Source organism: Oncorhynchus gorbuscha, unplaced genomic scaffold, assembly GCF_021184085.1.
Source record: "Oncorhynchus gorbuscha isolate QuinsamMale2020 ecotype Even-year unplaced genomic scaffold, OgorEven_v1.0 Un_scaffold_889, whole genome shotgun sequence".
In the NCBI taxonomy this organism is placed as follows: Eukaryota; Metazoa; Chordata; class Actinopteri; order Salmoniformes; family Salmonidae; genus Oncorhynchus; species Oncorhynchus gorbuscha.
In genome coordinates, this window is record NW_025745864.1 from 250,336 (window position 1) to 268,080 (window position 17,745).

At 44.6% G+C, this 17,745-nt stretch overlaps 2 protein-coding genes across 4 annotated transcripts in view; one reads left to right on the forward strand and one right to left on the reverse strand.

The window, feature by feature from the left end:
* The window catches only part of LOC124020724 (DEP domain-containing mTOR-interacting protein-like), an 83,529-nt gene extending 77,144 nt beyond the window's left edge, over positions 1–6,385 (reverse strand). Inside the window, exons 1-3 of one of the 2 annotated variants that reach the window (XM_046335973.1) lie at positions 5,451–6,385; positions 5,231–5,314; positions 4,645–4,740 (exon numbers count right to left, since the gene is read on the reverse strand). In XM_046335973.1, the coding sequence (XP_046191929.1) occupies positions 4,645–4,740; positions 5,231–5,244 (110 nt within the window). In that variant the 5' untranslated portion in view covers positions 5,245–5,314; positions 5,451–6,385. The remainder of the gene's footprint in view (positions 1–4,644; positions 4,741–5,230; positions 5,315–5,450) is intronic. The other variant, XM_046335974.1, reaches the window with a different exon arrangement.
* On the forward strand, positions 5,984–15,293 carry LOC124020725 (sister chromatid cohesion protein DCC1-like). 2 transcript variants are annotated; one of them, XM_046335976.1, is made up of 9 exons: positions 5,984–6,518; positions 7,627–7,798; positions 10,441–10,575; positions 11,979–12,069; positions 12,225–12,363; positions 12,741–12,793; positions 13,105–13,259; positions 14,707–14,855; positions 15,087–15,238. In XM_046335976.1, exons 1-9 carry the CDS (start codon positions 6,502–6,504, stop codon positions 15,196–15,198), a joined length of 1,023 nt encoding a protein of 340 aa, XP_046191932.1. In that variant the 5' UTR covers positions 5,984–6,501; the 3' UTR covers positions 15,199–15,238. The 2 variants fall into 2 exon arrangements, with proteins under 2 accessions (XP_046191932.1, XP_046191931.1); XM_046335975.1 differs by lacking the exon at positions 5,984–6,518 and adding an exon at positions 6,528–6,800 and having other exon boundaries at positions 15,087–15,293.
* Positions 15,294–17,745: the final 2,452 nt, after the last annotated feature.

Sequence of the window (17,745 nt, forward strand, 5' to 3'; positions counted from 1 at the left end):
AGGACCACCACAGGAATGGAAGACCCAGAGTTACCTCTGCTGCTGAGGATTATAAGTTCATTAGAGTTACCAGCCTCAAAACTCTGCAATTAACTGCACCTCAGATTGCAGCCCAAATAAATGCTTCACAGAGTTCAAGTAACAGACACATCTCAACATCAACTGTTCAGAGGAGACCGTGTGAATCAGGCCTTCATGGTTGAATTGCTGCAAAGAAACCACTACTAAAGGACACCAATAAGAAGACTTGCTTAGGCAAAGAAACACAAGCAATGGACATTAGACTGGTGGAAATGTGACCTTCGGCCTAGAGTCCAAATTTGAGATGTTTGGTTCCAACCACTGTGTCATTATGAGAAGCAGAGTAGGTGAACGGATGATGAAGCATGGAGGAAGCATGGAGCATGAAGCATGGAGGAGGTGGTGTTATGGTGTAATGGTGTCTTCCTGGTGACACTGATTTATTTAGAACTTAAGTAACACATATCCAGCATGGCTACCACAGCATTCTGCAGCAATACGCCATCCCATCTGGTTTGAGCTTAGTGGGACTATCATTTGTTTTTTTCGATAGGACAACGATCCAGCACACACCTCCAGGCTGTGTAAGGGCTATTTGACCAAGAAAGATAGTGATGGAGTGCTGCATCAGATGACCTGGCCTCCACAATCACCCGACCTCAACCCATATTGAGATGGTTTGGGATGAGTTGGACCGCAGTGTGAAGGAAAAGCAGCCAACAAGTGCTCAGCATTTGTGGGAACTTCTTCAAGACTGTTGGAAAAGCATTCCAGGTGAAGCTGGTTGAGAGAATGCCAAGAGTGTGCAAAGATGTCATGAAGGCAAAGGGTGACTACTTTGAAGAATCTATAATATAAAACACTTTTTCGTTACAACACAATTTCATGCGTGTTATTTCATAGTTTTGATGTCTTGAAAATAGTCTAAATAAAAAACCCTTGAATGAGTAGGTGTTTTCAAACGTTTGACTGCATACTGTTTGTATGCCCTAAAGTAGACAGGTCTGAGGAGGATGGACAGAGGGATAAAGTAGACAGGTCTGAGGAGGATGGATGAAGAGATTTAGAAGTTCTTATGTAGGTGGTGCACTTCAAATCAAATTTGACAGGTGTCCTCATTAAAAATGAACTGAAACAGTCACAAAAATGAACAATTAACCATTTTTTTAAACTGATACCTCAGTATGTATAAGGGGCTGTTATGTAGGTGGTGCACGTCATATAAATCAGTCAGGTCCGAGTGATTTGGAGTGTCTGTCCAGGTCATTAAATGCAAAGTTGAATAAATGTCCCAGGCCTCAGCAGACAGACAGGATAGCACAAGAACTCTTTACACACTCTGGGTTCCTTGTGTATTCTGGCTCCTCTTTCAGTACGAAGATGGAGAAAGACAGCAGTGTCTCCTGGATTAGAGGTCTCTGTAGAATCTACTACTGTCTCCTGGATTAGAGGTCTCTGTAGAATCTACTACTGTCTCCTGGATTAGAGGTCTCTGTAGAATCTACTACTGTCTAGAGTCTCCTGGATTAGAGGTCTCTGTAGAATCTACTACTGTCTCCTGGATTAGAGGTCTCTGTAGAATCTACTACTGTCTAGAGTCTCCTGGATTAGAGGTCTCTGTAGAATCTACTACTGTCTCCTGGATTAGAGGTCTCTGTAGAATCTACTACTGTCTCCTGGATTAGAGGTCTCTGTAGAATCTACTACGGTCTCCTGGATTAGAGGTCTCTGTAGAATCTACTACGGTCTCCTGGATTAGAGGTCTCTGTAGAATCTACTACGGTCTCCTGGATTAGAGGTCTCTGTAGAATCTACTACTGTCTAGAGTCTCCTGGATTCGATTTGGCAGCTCAGTCCGAGCCTCGAGGCCCTATGGGGCTCTCGTCAAAGTAGTGCACTATGTAGCGAGTAACCTAAACCCATAGGGCAACCTGCCATGAATCCACACGGCTTGGTTTCCTCACGAGAATTATAAAGCCAGGGGTCAAAAATACCATTCTAATTTAACTAGGCAAGTCAGTTAAGAACAGAGTCTTATTTACAATGATGGCCTACCAGGGAACAGTGGGTAACTTGTTCAGGGGAACAGTGGGTTAACTTGTTCAGGGGCAGAATGACAGCTTTTTACCTTGTCAAGTCGGGGATTCGATCTAGCAACCTTTCGGTTACTGGCCCAACACACTGACCACTAGGCTACCTGCCGATAAGCTACGAGCTAATCTTCAGCACAACAGCATGTCTTGTACTCTTGTTCAACTGGGCCAAAGGGAGGCAGGTGCACTATGTTCAGCTGTGACCAATTATTCCAGGCAGCGCTGCTAGTGCTAGCCAGTGGCCAGCAACATCTGTGTCAGCATGTCTAAGACAGAGCACCGCATTCCCCTACACTAGAAAGGCAACAGGGGCCATTTGGGAGGCAGACATAGCCTATCCCCAGATGACCTCTAGTCAATGATATGATTTAGAGACACAAGTCTTCCTGTTCTTAATTACATTATGCATGAGGTTATTACTTTGTTGGGAGAAAAACATGCCAACTAGACCAGACTAGTACTGTGGTAGGATAAAGACATGCCAACTAGACCAGACTAGTACTGTGGTAGGTTAAAAGACATGCCAACTAGACCAGACTAGTACTGTGGTAGGTTAAAAGACATGCCAACTAGACCAGACTAGTACTGTGGTAGGATAAAGACATGCCAACTAGACCAGACTAGTACTGTGGTAGGATAAAGACATGCCAACTAGACCAGACTAGACTAGTACTGTGGTAGGATAAAAGACATGCCAACTAGACCAGACTAGTACTGTGGTAGGTTAAAAGTAGGGCCAACTAGACCAGACTAGTACTGTGGTAGGTTAAAAGTAGGGCCAACTAGACCAGACTAGTACTGTGGTAGGATAAAAGACATGCCAACTAGACCAGACTAGTACTGTGGTAGGTTAAAAGACATGCCAACTAGACCAGACTAGTACTGTGGTAGGTTAAAAGTAGGGCCAACTAGACCAGACTAGTACTGTGGTAGGTTAAAAGTAGGGCCAACTAGACCAGACTAGTACTGTGGTAGGATAAAAGACATGCCAACTAGACCAGACTAGTACTGTGGTAGGTTAAAAGACATGCCAACTAGACCAGACTAGTACTGTGGTAGGTTAAAAGACATGCCAACTAGACCAGACTAGTACTGTGGTAGGATAAAAGACATGCCAACTAGACCAGACTAGTACTGTGGTAGGTTAAAAGTAGGGCCAACTAGACCAGACTAGTACTGTGGTAGGTTAAAAGTAGGGCCAACTAGACCAGACTAGTACTGTGGTAGGATAAAAGACATGCCAACTAGACCAGACTAGTACTGTGGTAGGTTAAAAGACATGCCAACTAGACCAGACTAGTACTGTGGTAGGTTAAAAGACATGCCAACTAGACCAGACTAGTACTGTGGTAGGATAAAAGACATGCCAACTAGACCAGACTAGTACTGTGGTAGGTTAAAAGACATGCCAACTAGACCAGACTAGTACTGTGGTAGGATAAAGACATGCCAACTAGACCAGACTAGTACTGTGGTAGGATAAAAGACATGCCAACTAGACCAGACTAGTACTGTGGTAGGATAAAAGTAGGGCCAACTAGACCAGACTAGTACTGTGGTAGGATAAAAGACATGCCAACTAGACCAGACTAGTACTGTGGTAGGATAAAAGACATACCATCTAGACCAGACTAGTACTGTGCCATGCTGTGGCGTGTTAAAAGTAGGGCCAGGGAGAATACTCGTTAGTATCGTGGCATTGTGTTCCAGATAAGGCAGATTTAACTTCTTTAGGAAAACATTACGTTGTCATTCAGAGACACATGTATTTATTTTCAAAGTTACAACACAATATTTTACACACAGCAGGTTTTTTTAAAGGACAAAAAGAGTTTGGTCTGCATACAGTTTTCATTTTTGCCATAGAAAGATAAATGTGATACTGATATTATCACAGCCCTGGTTAAAAGTGACCATTTTAGAGAGGGTCAAAGATTAACCACTGATAGGGAACACTGACTTTGAGTTTATTGACTGACCTATATGATTTGACCATGATGAAGATAAAGATCTGTAAACACACAGCAACCCACACACACACACACACACACAGCAACCCCCACACACACACACACACACACACACACACACACACACACACACACACACACACACACACACGATAAAACGTTTCAATGCCAATTATAAAGAGTAATTTCACTGATGTTGACACTCACTGCTGTCCCTTCCTGCTATCTCACTAGTTCAATCATGATTTTTTATGGCACCCCTAATATGGGCCAAGGGTGTGTGTTCTGTTCCACAAATAGCAGGTTTAACACCACAATGAATGAATGAATGAATAGCTTTCAGTTACACAATGCAACAAAAAAAAACATTTGAGCCTTGAAATAATCACATTGTGTGCGTGCACTAGGTCAGTACAACGCAATACACATTGGCAATGCAGAAAATGTATTGTATTTGTGCGCTGGTTTGAATGGGTACAATTCACGCCTTTGTTTGAAAAGCCGCAACACAGTTTGAACAGGATCATACAGAGCTCTCAGCTCGAGCCAGCCACTCCTACCTCAACTGCTCTCCGGTGACGAGAACCTCGGCCATGCGCTCGAGCTCCGCAGCCTTCTTCTGCATTGTGTTCCCGATACCATCCATCTCTTTACAACTGTTAAAACAACGGAAATATTACTGGCACTGTAAATACTGTACACAAGACAAAGGCATCATAGCCTGTGAAAACGAGCTACAGTACTACATACATAGCTGCCTATCTTGTGTCATTGACCAGCCGTCTGAATAGCTCCACTGTACAGTACAACATACATACATAGCTGCCTATCCTTGTCATTGACAAGGTGTCTGAATAGCTCCCCTGTATTCTGTCCTAATGACTGTAGCTATACTGTATTAGTGTCATAACTGACGTAACCAGTCATTCGTATATCCCCCCCAAAAAATGGCAGAATATCAACAGCACAGTCTATTGAAATAGCCAGGATAGTTTAGATAACGTTAGCTCACAGTGCACTCATATCCTCCATGATCACAGGTAAAACACCTCTGCTTTGTGGTCCATCTCTGACACACACGTGCTGTATAGTATTTGATCATTACGTGCACAGTTAAATGCATAACATTTTTTTCTAATAATTTACCTTGCAAACACCATGGATAAAAATGAGCTGATTTATTGTTCCTCGAGATCACGTTGTCCTAGATTTGCAAACCAGCAGCATAATCTGAGAAATGCATTTACAAAAAAACACGTTTGACACAGTGAAGAATGGACAGACGCTATCTATAGCTATGCAAGAGGGGACACTAGCTTGATGTTGAACTTCTTTTGCATTCTAAAAATTAAACCGGTCCGCTAACCATCTAGACGTCTGCATATCATTTTCTCGTCGGTAAAGCTTCATTCAACGAACAGCGATTCCTTGTGAAATGTGCATAGATTTCTTCAGTAGTAATGAGCTCCACTCCGACCTCTGCCTCTGTTTACTACGCGATCCTACCATGAAAAGCACGTTGACACCGTGCAGTGTTGCCGACTGGTTTTCAGTGATTACAGCTATTGGCTCCTTGATTTGTCGCTAGAAGACGCTAGATTACGTTACCGTTTCCGCGACGGCGTCACATCACGAATTTGGCTTGATGCGGCACAACTGCGGTCCCCACGTCGCGTTTTCGCCCTCTTCCGCCGCACCTCTCTGATTATTTGCCGCGTTCAAGTCCTAGTTGGAACTAAGAAACTCGGAAATGTCTCGATTTGCTAATAGGTTGAAGTTATACACGCGTGCAACCAGGAAATGTCAGTTTCCTCGTTTCAAACTAGTATGTGAACGCGGCATGTGACTGCGTCGTTGATGTGAATAATGTTACACAACAAGTAGCCTGCACCGTCACCCACTATTGTTTGCGGCAGAATTGAGTGGGAAAAGTCTCTAAATGCTATCAAAATCATAGACACCCTCTGTGTCAACCCCAAAGGCAGCCTGAAAAAGAAAATCAGAATTTTGTCGCTAGAATCTTTCACCAATAAAAAAGTCGCTGGAGGGGTCTGAAAACTCGCTTAATATAAGTGACAAAGTTGCTAAATTGACAACGCTCAGAAGACAAGTGGGCAATTGTGGAAGTAAACCAAGAAGGCGCGATATATGCAAATGTTTCAGAATCGGATAAGTGGACTAGTTTCAAACTGCACTCACTCGGTGCGCTTAGCGAGATAAATCAAGCGCATCTATGGTTCAGTGACGGTAGATGAAAGTTGGGCTCCATCTGATCATTTCCAGTGGTAGATTTCAGCACCGTGCACCCACGTCGGGTGAACTGGGCCTGCTTGCGGGGACATAAATCGACTGTACAGTAGGAGGGACAACGTGACGTAATCGACACTTTCATTGGCCTATGCCGCCGTCAATCAAATATGCCTTCGTACTTCCGGTATGTATTGCGGGAAAGTTAATCTAGCGAGAATCACATTTAGTTGGAGTGCACTACAAAATAGTCTATTTCTCATTCAATTTAAATTTAGCTCGTATATTAGAACCAGATGTCGAGAACATTAGAAGAGGTGCAGGCGACCATACAAATCGCCAAACTAAAAGAGAATGATTTGCAGAACACAATTCACTGTTTGACTTTTGGAGAAAGCGTCTCGTCCGGAGACTACTGCCTGATGGAGCTGGATGACACCCTCTGTAAACACATAGAAGCAGGAAAGAGGTGAAGTATCTGCATAGTTACAATGTAGCTAATTCAACATAAATACACAGTTAAGAGATGAAACACAGTTACGGTAATAGACGAAGCTAGTTATGTTAATGGCAATGTGGCGGTGGGTTGTCTCTCCTAAACATTCGCAGGTGACTGGTTGGTTTTACGCGAGATTTTGTTCTGAGTTCACGCGTTGGCAACCCACCTGGACTGTTCCCGGATGTCTGCAGGCATTTGCTCCAACACACCTGATTCTATGATTGATCTTCCCCATCAGGACCTTGATAAACTGAATCAGGTGTGTTGGACTGAAACACACCTGATTCCGGTTTAAGGAGTCTACCGTTACTCCGTTAGTCCAAGGACCTTACATGTTCTGTTTTAAAGGGCAAATTGGCTCCGGAAGCCAAAAACGGCCTAATACTCAAACTAAACGTGAATCGATTCACACTTGCAGTACAGTTATAGAAACATAAATCCCTCTACTTTTCATATCACATTAAAAAAATAATTCCACAAAAACCGTACCGCAAGAGATGGGGGGTTAATGTATAGACTGAGCGTCATGTCTCTTATTTAAACTCCTCCTCCAGAATACCCCTTCATCCAATGACTCTGATGTGTGATGTAATGGAACTGAGTGTGATGGTCAAGGGCCACCCGCCTACTACGTCTATAGGAGAAGGGTTGTCCAGCCCTGGGGAAAACAACTCATACAGCTGTTGCCACTTTCTCTACACGTCAACATTAAAAACAGTCTGTTTTAATGTTGAGTCTCTCTCCACGTCAACGATCTCCACAATCTCTCTCCTTTATCCTTGTTCTCTACATGCAGCCTGGTTATCAGAGGAGACCAGGATGAGAGAGCTGTCCTGTGCAGTGAAGACAAGACTTATGACCTGAAGATAGCCGACACCTCAAACCTCCTGCTGTTAGTGCCTGGCTGCCTGACTCCAGATCAGCTGACGACTGACAACCAGGCCAGCTCTCAGCTGGTCCATTCACAGGTAGGAGGAGTTTAATCGACTATCTGAACACAAGTAATGTTTCTTGTGTGACAGCCATTTTGAAAATCACTGATCTGTTATTGACTGTCTGTACAGTAGATATCACGTTAACATGCTGACACACGCACACTAAATAGCTATAGACATTCTAACACAGTGAGGTCATTGTGATGTATTACATGTTTTTCTAATGCACTGTGTTCACCTACATTAGTGGTTCCCAAACTTTTTATAGTCCCCCGTGCCCCTTCAAACGTTCAACCTCCAGCTACGTACGTAAGCACCAGGGGCAGCACACTCTCAAATGTATTTTTTTGCTGTCATTGTAAGCCTGCCACACACACACATACGATACATTTATTAAACAAGAATGAGTGAGTTTTTGTCACAACCCGGCTCGTTGAAGTGACAAAGAGCTCTTATAGGACCAGGGCACTAATAATAATAATAATAATAATAATAATAATAATAAATAATTTTGCTCTTTGTTTAACCATCTTACATATAAAACCTTATTTGTTTATCGTAAATGGTGAATAACTCACCACAGGTTAATGAGCAGGGTCTGCTTGACAGGATGCACATAACTCTGCAATGTTGGGTTGTATTGGAGAGAGTCTCATTCTTAAATCATTTTCCACACACAGTCTGTGCCTGTATTTAGTTTTCATGACAGTGAGGGCTGTGAATCTACTCTCACATAGGTATGTGGTTGCAAAGGGCATCAGTGTCTTAACAGCTCGATTTGCCAAGGCAGGATACTCTGAGTGCAGCCCCATCCAGAACTCTGTCAGTGGCTTCTGATTTAAATAGAATTTATTCACAGAACCGCTTGTTGCAATTTATATGAGGCTGTTGTTCAGATATCGGTAAGTGGACTGGCAGTAGGGCATGAAAGGGATAACGTGTCAATACTTTGCCCCTTGATAACCAGAGCACTTCTGTATGTTGTAAAAGCGTTACATGGTCGCTGCCCAGATCATTTGCATAATGCAGAAAATACACGAGAGTTTATGGTCCTTGCTTTAACAAAGTCAACCATTTTCACTGTATTGTCCAAAACATATTTCAAGCTGTCAGGCATTCCCTTGGCAGCAAGAGCCTCTCGGTGGATGCTGCAGTGGACCCAAGAGCCTCTCGGTGGATGCTGCAGTGAACCCAAGAGCCTCTCGGTGGATGCTGCAGTGAACCCAAGAGCCTCTCGGTGGATGCTGCAGTGAACCTAAGTGGCGTCGGGAGCAACTGCTTGCACGCGTGTTACCATTCCACTATGTCTCCCTGTCATGGTTTTTGCACTATCAGTACAGATACCAACACATCTTGACCACCAAAGTCCATTTGATGTCACAAAGCTGTCCAGTACTTTAAAAATATCCTCTCCTGTTGTCCTGGTTTCCAATGGTTTGCAGAATAGGATGTCTTCCTTAATTGACCCCCACCATAAACGTAACAGACATACCAGGAGCTGCGCTAGGCCACGTCTGTTGACTCATCCAGCTGTAACAGACATATACCAGGAGCTGTGCCAGGCCTGCCATGTCTGTTGACTCATCCAGCTGTAACAGACATATACCAGGAGCTGTGCCAGGCCTGCCATGTCTGTTGACTCATCCAGCTGTAATATATAGAAGTCACTGGCTCGTAGGTGAAACAGTAATTGTTTCAAAACATCTGCCAAGTCACTGATGCGTTGTGAAACAGTGTTGTTTAATGAAGGAATTGTCTGTATAGTTTTTTTGGGCATTGTCCCAGCCATATCCACGGCAGCAGGAAGAAGGAAGTCCTCCACTATAGTATGGGGCTTACCTGTCCTAGTCATATCCACGGCAGCAGGAAGAAGGAAGTCCTCCACTATAGTATGGGCCTTGCCTGTCCTAGCTACTTGGTAGCAGGAAGAATGAACTCCTCCACAATAGTATGGGGTTGCCTGTCCTTGCCACTCAGTATCTCACCATATAAGACTCTTCTATCCTCTTCTTATTAATGGTATCTGTTGCTTTTATACATGTCTTACTACTCGAAAGTCGTCTTTATTCTCGTTCAAACTCCAGCGGCTTATTTTTCAAATTGTCTTGTTTCGTTTCTAGATGTCTGCACAAGACTGAAGGTTTCCTGTGAGAGAGTAACGGTTAATGTGATTGGATGAGTAACGGTTAATGTGATTGGATGAGTAACGGTTAATGTGATTGGATGAGTAACGGTTAATGTGATTGGATGAGTAACGGTTAATGTGATTGGATGAGTAACGGTTAATGTGATTGGATGAGTAACGGTTAATGTGATTGGATGTTAATGGTTTGACAAGGCTTCCTGTATTTGACATTGTTGTTATTTCACTGAACACTAGATGTTTTAATTTTATTTTTGGCAGTGAAACGGGGCTACTCAGGTGAGAGAGAAACTCACCCAAATTTATAAAAATTATAAATGGACCGTTTGAAAATGTGAAGGGGGGGGGGGGGGTACGCTCGTTACCCCAGTTTGGGAGTACCTGACCCACATCAGTCAATGTTATCAACACTGTACGACCTTCCCCAAATGTTACACACCAATAATGCTCTCCAGTACCTACAGAATGTTGCAGTGTGAAAGAATATGCTGAAATGTATTCAGGACCTAAGACATGACCCTTTTCCCAACAGATTTGGGGCTTTTCTAACAGTTACTGGGAGTTGAGAAAGTGCCATCCCAAACTAAAGAAGCTGAAGAGACTTCTGATGGAGAATCCGTACGAGGGCCCAGGTATCAGTGGGCAGGAGGATGTCACGGAGGGGAAGGTAACTCTACTAGATTATATCCAGAGAGACTTCTGATGGAGAATCTGTACGAGGGCCCAGGTATCAGTGGGCAGGAGGATGTCACGGAGGGGAAGGTACTTATTAACTCTACTAGATTATATCCAGAGAGACTTCTGATGGAGGATCCGTACGAGGGCCCAGGTATCAGTGGGCAGGAGGATGTCACGGAGGGGAAGGTACTTATTAACTCTACTAGATTATATCCAGAGAGACTTCTGATGGAGAATCTGTACGAGGGCCCAGGTATCAGTGGGCAGGAGGATGTCACGGAGGGGAAGGTAACTACTAGATTATATCCAGAGAGACTTCTGATGGAGAATCCGTACGAGGGCCCAGGTATCAGTGGGCAGGAGGATGTCACGGAGGGGAAGGTAACTCTACTAGATTATATCCAGAGAGACTTCTGATGGAGAATCTGTATGAGGGCCCAGGTATCAGTGGGCAGGAGGATGTCACGGAGGGGAAGGTACTTATATCCAGAGAGACTCACAGTCCATTCATCTTAAGGTAGGACTGTCCCATTCATAGTCAGTACAACTTTTCCTCAGTCAAGCAACTATCAGCGAAGTTGGTTCCGCTAAGAAAAGACACGTGCAGGAAAAGCCAATACACGCTAGAACATCATCTCTCTTGTACACGGAGTAAATGTCTGCCTCTATGCTACCGTTCTCTGTTTTTACAACCTTTCCTTTTGGTGGTCCCGTGTGGCTCAGTTGGTAGAACATGGAGCTTCCAACGCCAGAGTTGTGGGTTCGATTCCCACGAGAGACCAGTACCAAAAAAAAGTATGGCAATTTATGCACTCAGTACTGTAAGTCGCTCTGGATAAGAGAGTCTGCTAAATGACTCAAATGTACACTATGGGAGACCTGCTTGATAAAACGTTTCCTTTTGGCAGTACACGATGGGAGACCTGCTTGATAAAACGTTTCCTTTTGGCAGTACATTATGGGAGACCTGCTTGATAAAACGTTTCCTTTTGGCAGTACACGATGGGAGACCTGCTTGATAAAACGTTTCCTTTTGGCAGTACACGATGGGAGACCTGCTTGATAAAACGTTTCCTTTTGGCAGTACATTATGGGAGACCTGCTTGATAAAACGTTTCCTTTTGGCAGTACACGATGGGAGACCTGCTTGATAAAACGTTTCCTTTTGGCAGTACATTATGGGAGACCTGCTTGATAAAACGTTTCCTTTTGGCAGTACACGATGGGAGACCTGCTTGATAAAACGTTTCCTTTTGGCAGTACACTATGGGAGACCTGCTTGATAAAACGTTTCCTTTTGGCAGTACACTATGGGAGACCTGCTTGATAAAACGTTTCCTCTTGGCAGTACACTATGGGAGACCTGCTTGATAAAACGTTTCCTTTTGGCAGTACACTATGGGAGACCTGCTTGAAAGAATCCAAGCAAGTGAGGAGGAACTGGAGGCCCAACTACAGACTATTCATGCCTGTGAGGTCAACGGTAAGAATGGTCAACTTTTTTCCCCCATTTAGATATGTGATCTACTGTATGTGGTTTGTGTCTATATACATGCTGGCCTTGGTGTGTCCACATGTATGAGGAGGTGTTTGTTTGTCCTGTGCTCTTCTCACATGTTCCCCTCTTGTGTATTCTAGGCTACTGGAGGCTGTTGGATTTTGACTATGAGATGAAGCTACTGGGTCACATCACTCAGCTGGTGGACTCTGAGTCCTGGTCCTTCAGTAAAGTCCCTCTCCGTGTCAGCCTGGAGGAGTTAGGACGTCTGGAGCCACAGTAGGTGCAGTTTGGCAACGTTACGGCTGTCCCCTAGGGCGGCGCACAATTGGCCCCGTGTCGTCCCGATTTGGCCGGTGTAGGCCGTCATTTTAAATAAGAATTTATTGTTAACTGACTTGCCTAGTTAAATACAATGACAAAGTGGAGAGCAGTTTGATGTAATACTTAGTCATCATGTTGTCAGCTCTGTCAAAGGCCACATTTGACTAAAGGCTCAGGACAACAAACATCTTTAAAATGTTCATTGAACCGAAGTGTGCGGAAGCTCTCTGTTGCATGTAATTGTCATGACAACATTAAAAAGTGTGCATGTGTGTGGGGTAGGGAACTAATGTATTTGTTTAATACTCATCCAAACCCCTTCTCCTGCCCAGGGAGATGATAGAGCATAGCTTGAACTGTTATGGAAGGCGCTACACGGACAACGGTGAGTCAGAAAGTACTGTACGTTTTTTAATGCTTTGGTGTGCTGTAGAGTGACACACAGCCAACTAACTACCTCTTCCCTCGTGCTTTGGTGTGCTGTAGAGTGACACACAGCCAACTAACTACCTCTTCCCTCATGCTTTGGTGTGTTGTAGAGTGACACACAGCCAACTAACTACCTCTTCCCTCATGCTTTGGTGTGCTGTAGAGTGACACACAGCCAACTAACTACCTCTTCCCTCGTGCACTATTTTGGCTCTTCACAACTATTTAATTGATATTAAACAGAAATGAAAATGTCGTATTTTTCAGATGAGGTGCTCTTTGCGCTGAACGAGGACAAGGTGTGCAGAGCCACAGCTCAGATGCTGCTGCAGAACGCAGCGAAGTTCAACCTGGCAGAGTTCCAGGAGGTGTGGCAGCAGAGTGTCCCAGACGGCATGGGGACTAGACTGGACCAGCTGAAGGTGAGGACTGGGGACTAGACTGGACCAGCTGAAGGTGAGGACTGGGGACTAGACTGGACCAGCTGAAGGTGAGGACTGGGGACTAGACTGGACCAGCTGAAGGTGAGGACTGGGGACTAGACTGGACCAGCTGAAGGTGAGGACTGGGGACTAGACTGGACCAGCTGAAGGTGAGGACTGGGGACTAGACTGGACCAGCTGAAGGTGAGGACTGGGGACTAGACTGGACCAGCTGAAGGTGAGGACTGGGGACTAGACTGGACCAGCTGAAGGTGAGGACTGGGGACTAGACTGGACCAGCTGAAGGTGAGGACTGGGGACTAGACTGGACCAGCTGAAGGTGAGGACTGGGGACTAGACTGGACCAGCTGAAGGTGAGGATGGGGTCAGACTGGCAGCTCACAGAGGGATGGGCACTAGACTGGACCAGCTGAAGGTGAGGATGGGGTCAGACTGGCAGCTCACAGAGGGATGGGCACTAGACTGGACCAGCTGAAGGTGAGGATGGGGTCAGACTGGCAGCTCACAGAGGGATGGGCACTAGACTGGACCAGCTGAAGGTGAGGATGGGGTCAAACTGGCAGCTCACAGAGGGATGGGCACTAGACTGGACCAGCTGAAGGTGAGGATGGGGTCAGACTGGCATCTCACAGAGGGATGGGCACTAGACTGGACCAGCTGAAGGTTGAGGATGGGGTCAGACTGGCAGCTCAGAGGGATGGGCACTAGACTGGACCAGCTGAAGGTGAGGATGGGGTCAGACTGGCAGCTCAGAGGGATGGGCACTAGACTGGACCAGCTGAAGGTGAGGATGGGGTCAGACTGGCAGCTCAGAGGGATGGGCACTAGACTGGACCAGCTGAAGGTGAGGATGGGGTCAGACTGGCAGCTCAGAGGGATGGGCACTAGACTGGACCAGCTGAAGGTGAGGACAGGGGTCAGACTGGCAGCTCAGAGGGATGGGCACTAGACTGGACCAGCTGAAGGTGAGGATGGGGTCAGACTGGCAGCTCACAGACGGATGGGCCAGTTTTCCAGATTGAACCTGGTCCAGAAAATGTAGGGAAAATGGCGTCGCATAACATCCAGAAAACAGTTGCTTTAAAATGAGGGATTTCGTGGCCAGTTTGAGGTTAGGATGTTTTTCTGCACACAGATTATGTATGTATGAACTAGACATGGACACATCCAGCCCAACTCGGGAGGTTGATAAAATACTCACTAGTTAAAGTTCCAGAGCATGTCTTTAACCAACACTGGTTTTTACATGTGGACTATTCTCAGATTCTACAGCAAAATATCTCCTCATGGATGTTTAGGTTTTTAGGCATTATACAGCAGGTTTTATTTTAGCCTTGGAAATATGGTAATTACACATTTTTAAAGATGTGATGACTGTTTGCAGACATGATTACAGGATTATCCACATGGTTATGGGTTTCTATAGAGTCTAGCCCTTGTGGACCGCAGCTCCAAACCAGAGACCATATCTCTGCTGAGAGTGGAAGATCTTCCCGAGGACACACTGGAGAGATTCACCCACCTCTTCACCATGAGACAGAAGTGGACCGAGGAGGACATCACCCCTTACATACAGTGAGTAAAACTGAGCATCAGAATGACCGTTGTCTCTGTGCTGTACCATAATGACTATTAGAGATTTAGACTTGTGTGCCAGATGTTTGTCGTGTCAGACGCAGCCGGGTGGTGTCAGACGCAGCCGGGTGGTGTCAGACGCAGCCGGGTGGTGTTGGTCCAACGGTCTTGTTTTATCTGGAAAGCTCTCTGTGTTAACAACGATTGAACCTCTGATTTATTGTCATGCAGGGACTTGTGTGGAGAAAAGCAAACAACTGGAGCTCTTCTTACCAAATACGCTCGTTTGTCCACGCAAAACGGAATGAAAGTCTTCAATTCAAGAAGGCTAGTGGCCACATGAAGACGATTGGAGATCTTAATTGACGAGCAAAGTTGTTTGGAATCAGTGTATTCTATTTGTAAAAATGTTGTAATAAAAATCTAATGTTTTTGTAATTATGACCCACTTTGTGTTTTTTCCACCCACCTATACTATATCTTATGCTTTATTCCTAATACCACAGTCACAATTTGATCATTTAGGGACCTCCAGTGGTAAGAGGCAGAAGAGCAGTGACAAGAAGGCTTTTCAAATAAAATGTGTTTACATTTCTAAAACCACACACTAATTATCCAACCCAATATTTTGCTGTTGGAAACAAGGTTAGGATAAAATATAAACAAAAAGCACCATAAATGATTCTCCTAAATGTAAATAATAAATAAATTGTGCTGGAGGGGCCCAGGGGTCGAAGGTCGGTCAAAAGGCCACACCTGTCAGGTGGATGGATTATCTTGGCAAAGGAGAAATGCTCACTGAGAGGGATGTAAACACATGTGTGTACAACAGTTGAGAGAAATCAGCTTTTTGTGCATCTGGAACTTTTCTGAGATCTTTTATTTCAGCTCATGAAACATGTGACCAACATTTCATATGTTACGTTTATATTTTAAATTATTCAGACCCATTGTCTTTTTTCACATTGTTACACCTTATTTTAAAAAATGTAATCCATCTACACACTACCCCATAATGACAAAACATTTTTTTGTTCGTTTTATCAAATGTATTAGTGTATTAAATAGAACTGAAATACCTTTTTAAAGTATTTTCAGACCTTTTGCTATGAGACTTGAAATCCTGTTTCCATTGATCATCCTTGATGTTTTTACAACTTGATTGGAGTCCACCAGTGCCAAGTTCAATTGATTGGACATGATTTGGAAAGGCCCACACCTGTCTATATAAGGTCCTACAGTTGATAGTGCACGTCAGAGCAAAAACCAAGCCATCCGGTCAAAGGATTTGCCAATAGAGCTCTGAGACAGGATTGTGTCGAGGCACAGATCTTGGGAAGGGTACCAAACATTTCTGCAGCATTGAAGGTCCCCAAGAACACAGTGGCCTCCATTTTTAAATGGAAGAGGTTTGGAACCACGTAGACTTATCCTAGAGCTGGATGCCCGGCCAAACTGAGAAATCGGGGGAGAAGGGCCTTGGTCGTGGAGGTGACCAAGAACCCGATGGTCACTTTGACAGAGCTGTAGAGATGGGAGAAACTTTTAGAAGGACAACCATCTCTGCAGCTCTCCACCAATCAGCCCTTCATGGTAGAGTTGCCAGAAGGAAGCCACTCCTCAGTAAAAGGCACATGACAGCCAGCTTGGAGTTTGCCAAAGGCAAACTATCAGACTATGAGAAACAAGATTCTCTGGTCTGATGAAATCAAGACTGAACTTTGGCCAGAATGCTAAGCATCACGTCTGGAGGAAACCTGTCACCATCCCTATGGTGAATCATGGTGGTGGCAGCATCAGGCTGTGGGAATGTTTTTCAGCAGCAGGGACTGGGATCAAGGCAAAGATGAACGGAGCAAAGTACAGAGATCCTTGATGAAAACCTGCTCAGGACCTCAGACTGGGGTGACTATTCACCTTCCAATGCAGGAGTGGCTTCTGGACAAGTATCTGAATGTCCTTGAGTGGGCCAGCCAGAACCCGATCGAACATCTCTGGAGAGACCTGAAAATAGCTGTGCAGCAACGCTCCCCATCCAGAGCTTGAAAGGATCTGCAGAGAAGAATGGGAGAAACTCCTCAAATACAAGTGTGCCAAGCTTCTAGCGTTACACCCAAGAGGACTCGATGCTGTAATCGCTGCCAAAGGTGCTTCAACAAAGTACTGAGTAAAGGGTCTGAATACTAATGTAAATGTGATCAGTTTGACATTTTTAATTAATTAGCAAACATTTCTTAAAACCTATTTTTGCTTTGTCATTACGAGGTATTGTGTGTAGATTGAGGGGGGGGGGAAACTATTTAATACATTTTAGAATAAGGATGTAACATAATATGGGAAAAGTAAAGGGGTCTGTATATTAGAGTTGCCTTTAGAGGCACTTATAAAGGGGTCTGTATATTAGAGTTGGCTTTAGAGGCACTTATAAAGGGGTCTGTATATTAGAGTTTGCTTTAGAGGCACTTATAAAGGGGTCTGTATATTAGAGTTGGCTTTAGAGGCACTTATAAAGGGGTCTGTATATTAGAGTTGCCTTTAGAGGCACTTATAAAGGGGTCTGTATATTAGAGTTGCCTTTAGAGGCACTTATAAAGGGGTCTGTATATTAGAGTTTGCTTTAGAGGCACTTATAAAGTCCACAAGCAACATAGAACATGCCCCGTGACCCCTCGGCCAATCGGAGCAATGAAAGATGAGACTTGGAGCCCCCCAGACCCCTCTGCCAATCAGAGCAATAAAAGATGAGACTTTTAGGCACCCCCAGACTTCTCCGCCAATCAGAGCAATGAAAGATGAGACTTGGAGCCCCCCAGACTTCTCCGCCAATCAGAACATCCATAGCTTACACTTGACATTGGACCCTTGCCAAGTCCAATCCCTACACCTACCA

What these genes read in the sequence shown, in the direction of transcription:
- LOC124020725 (XM_046335975.1), top strand. Translation starts at nt 6,628, where the DNA reads ATGTCGAGAACATTAGAAGAGGTGCAGGCGACCATACAAATCGCCAAA. An exon ending in TCATGCCTGTGAGGTCAACG is followed by an intron (nt 12,070 to 12,224) that starts GTAAGAATGGTC and finishes TGTGTATTCTAG; the next exon opens with GCTACTGGAGGCTGTTGGAT. An exon ending in GACATCACCCCTTACATACA is followed by an intron (nt 14,856 to 15,086) that starts GTGAGTAAAACT and finishes ATTGTCATGCAG; the next exon opens with GGACTTGTGTGGAGAAAAGC.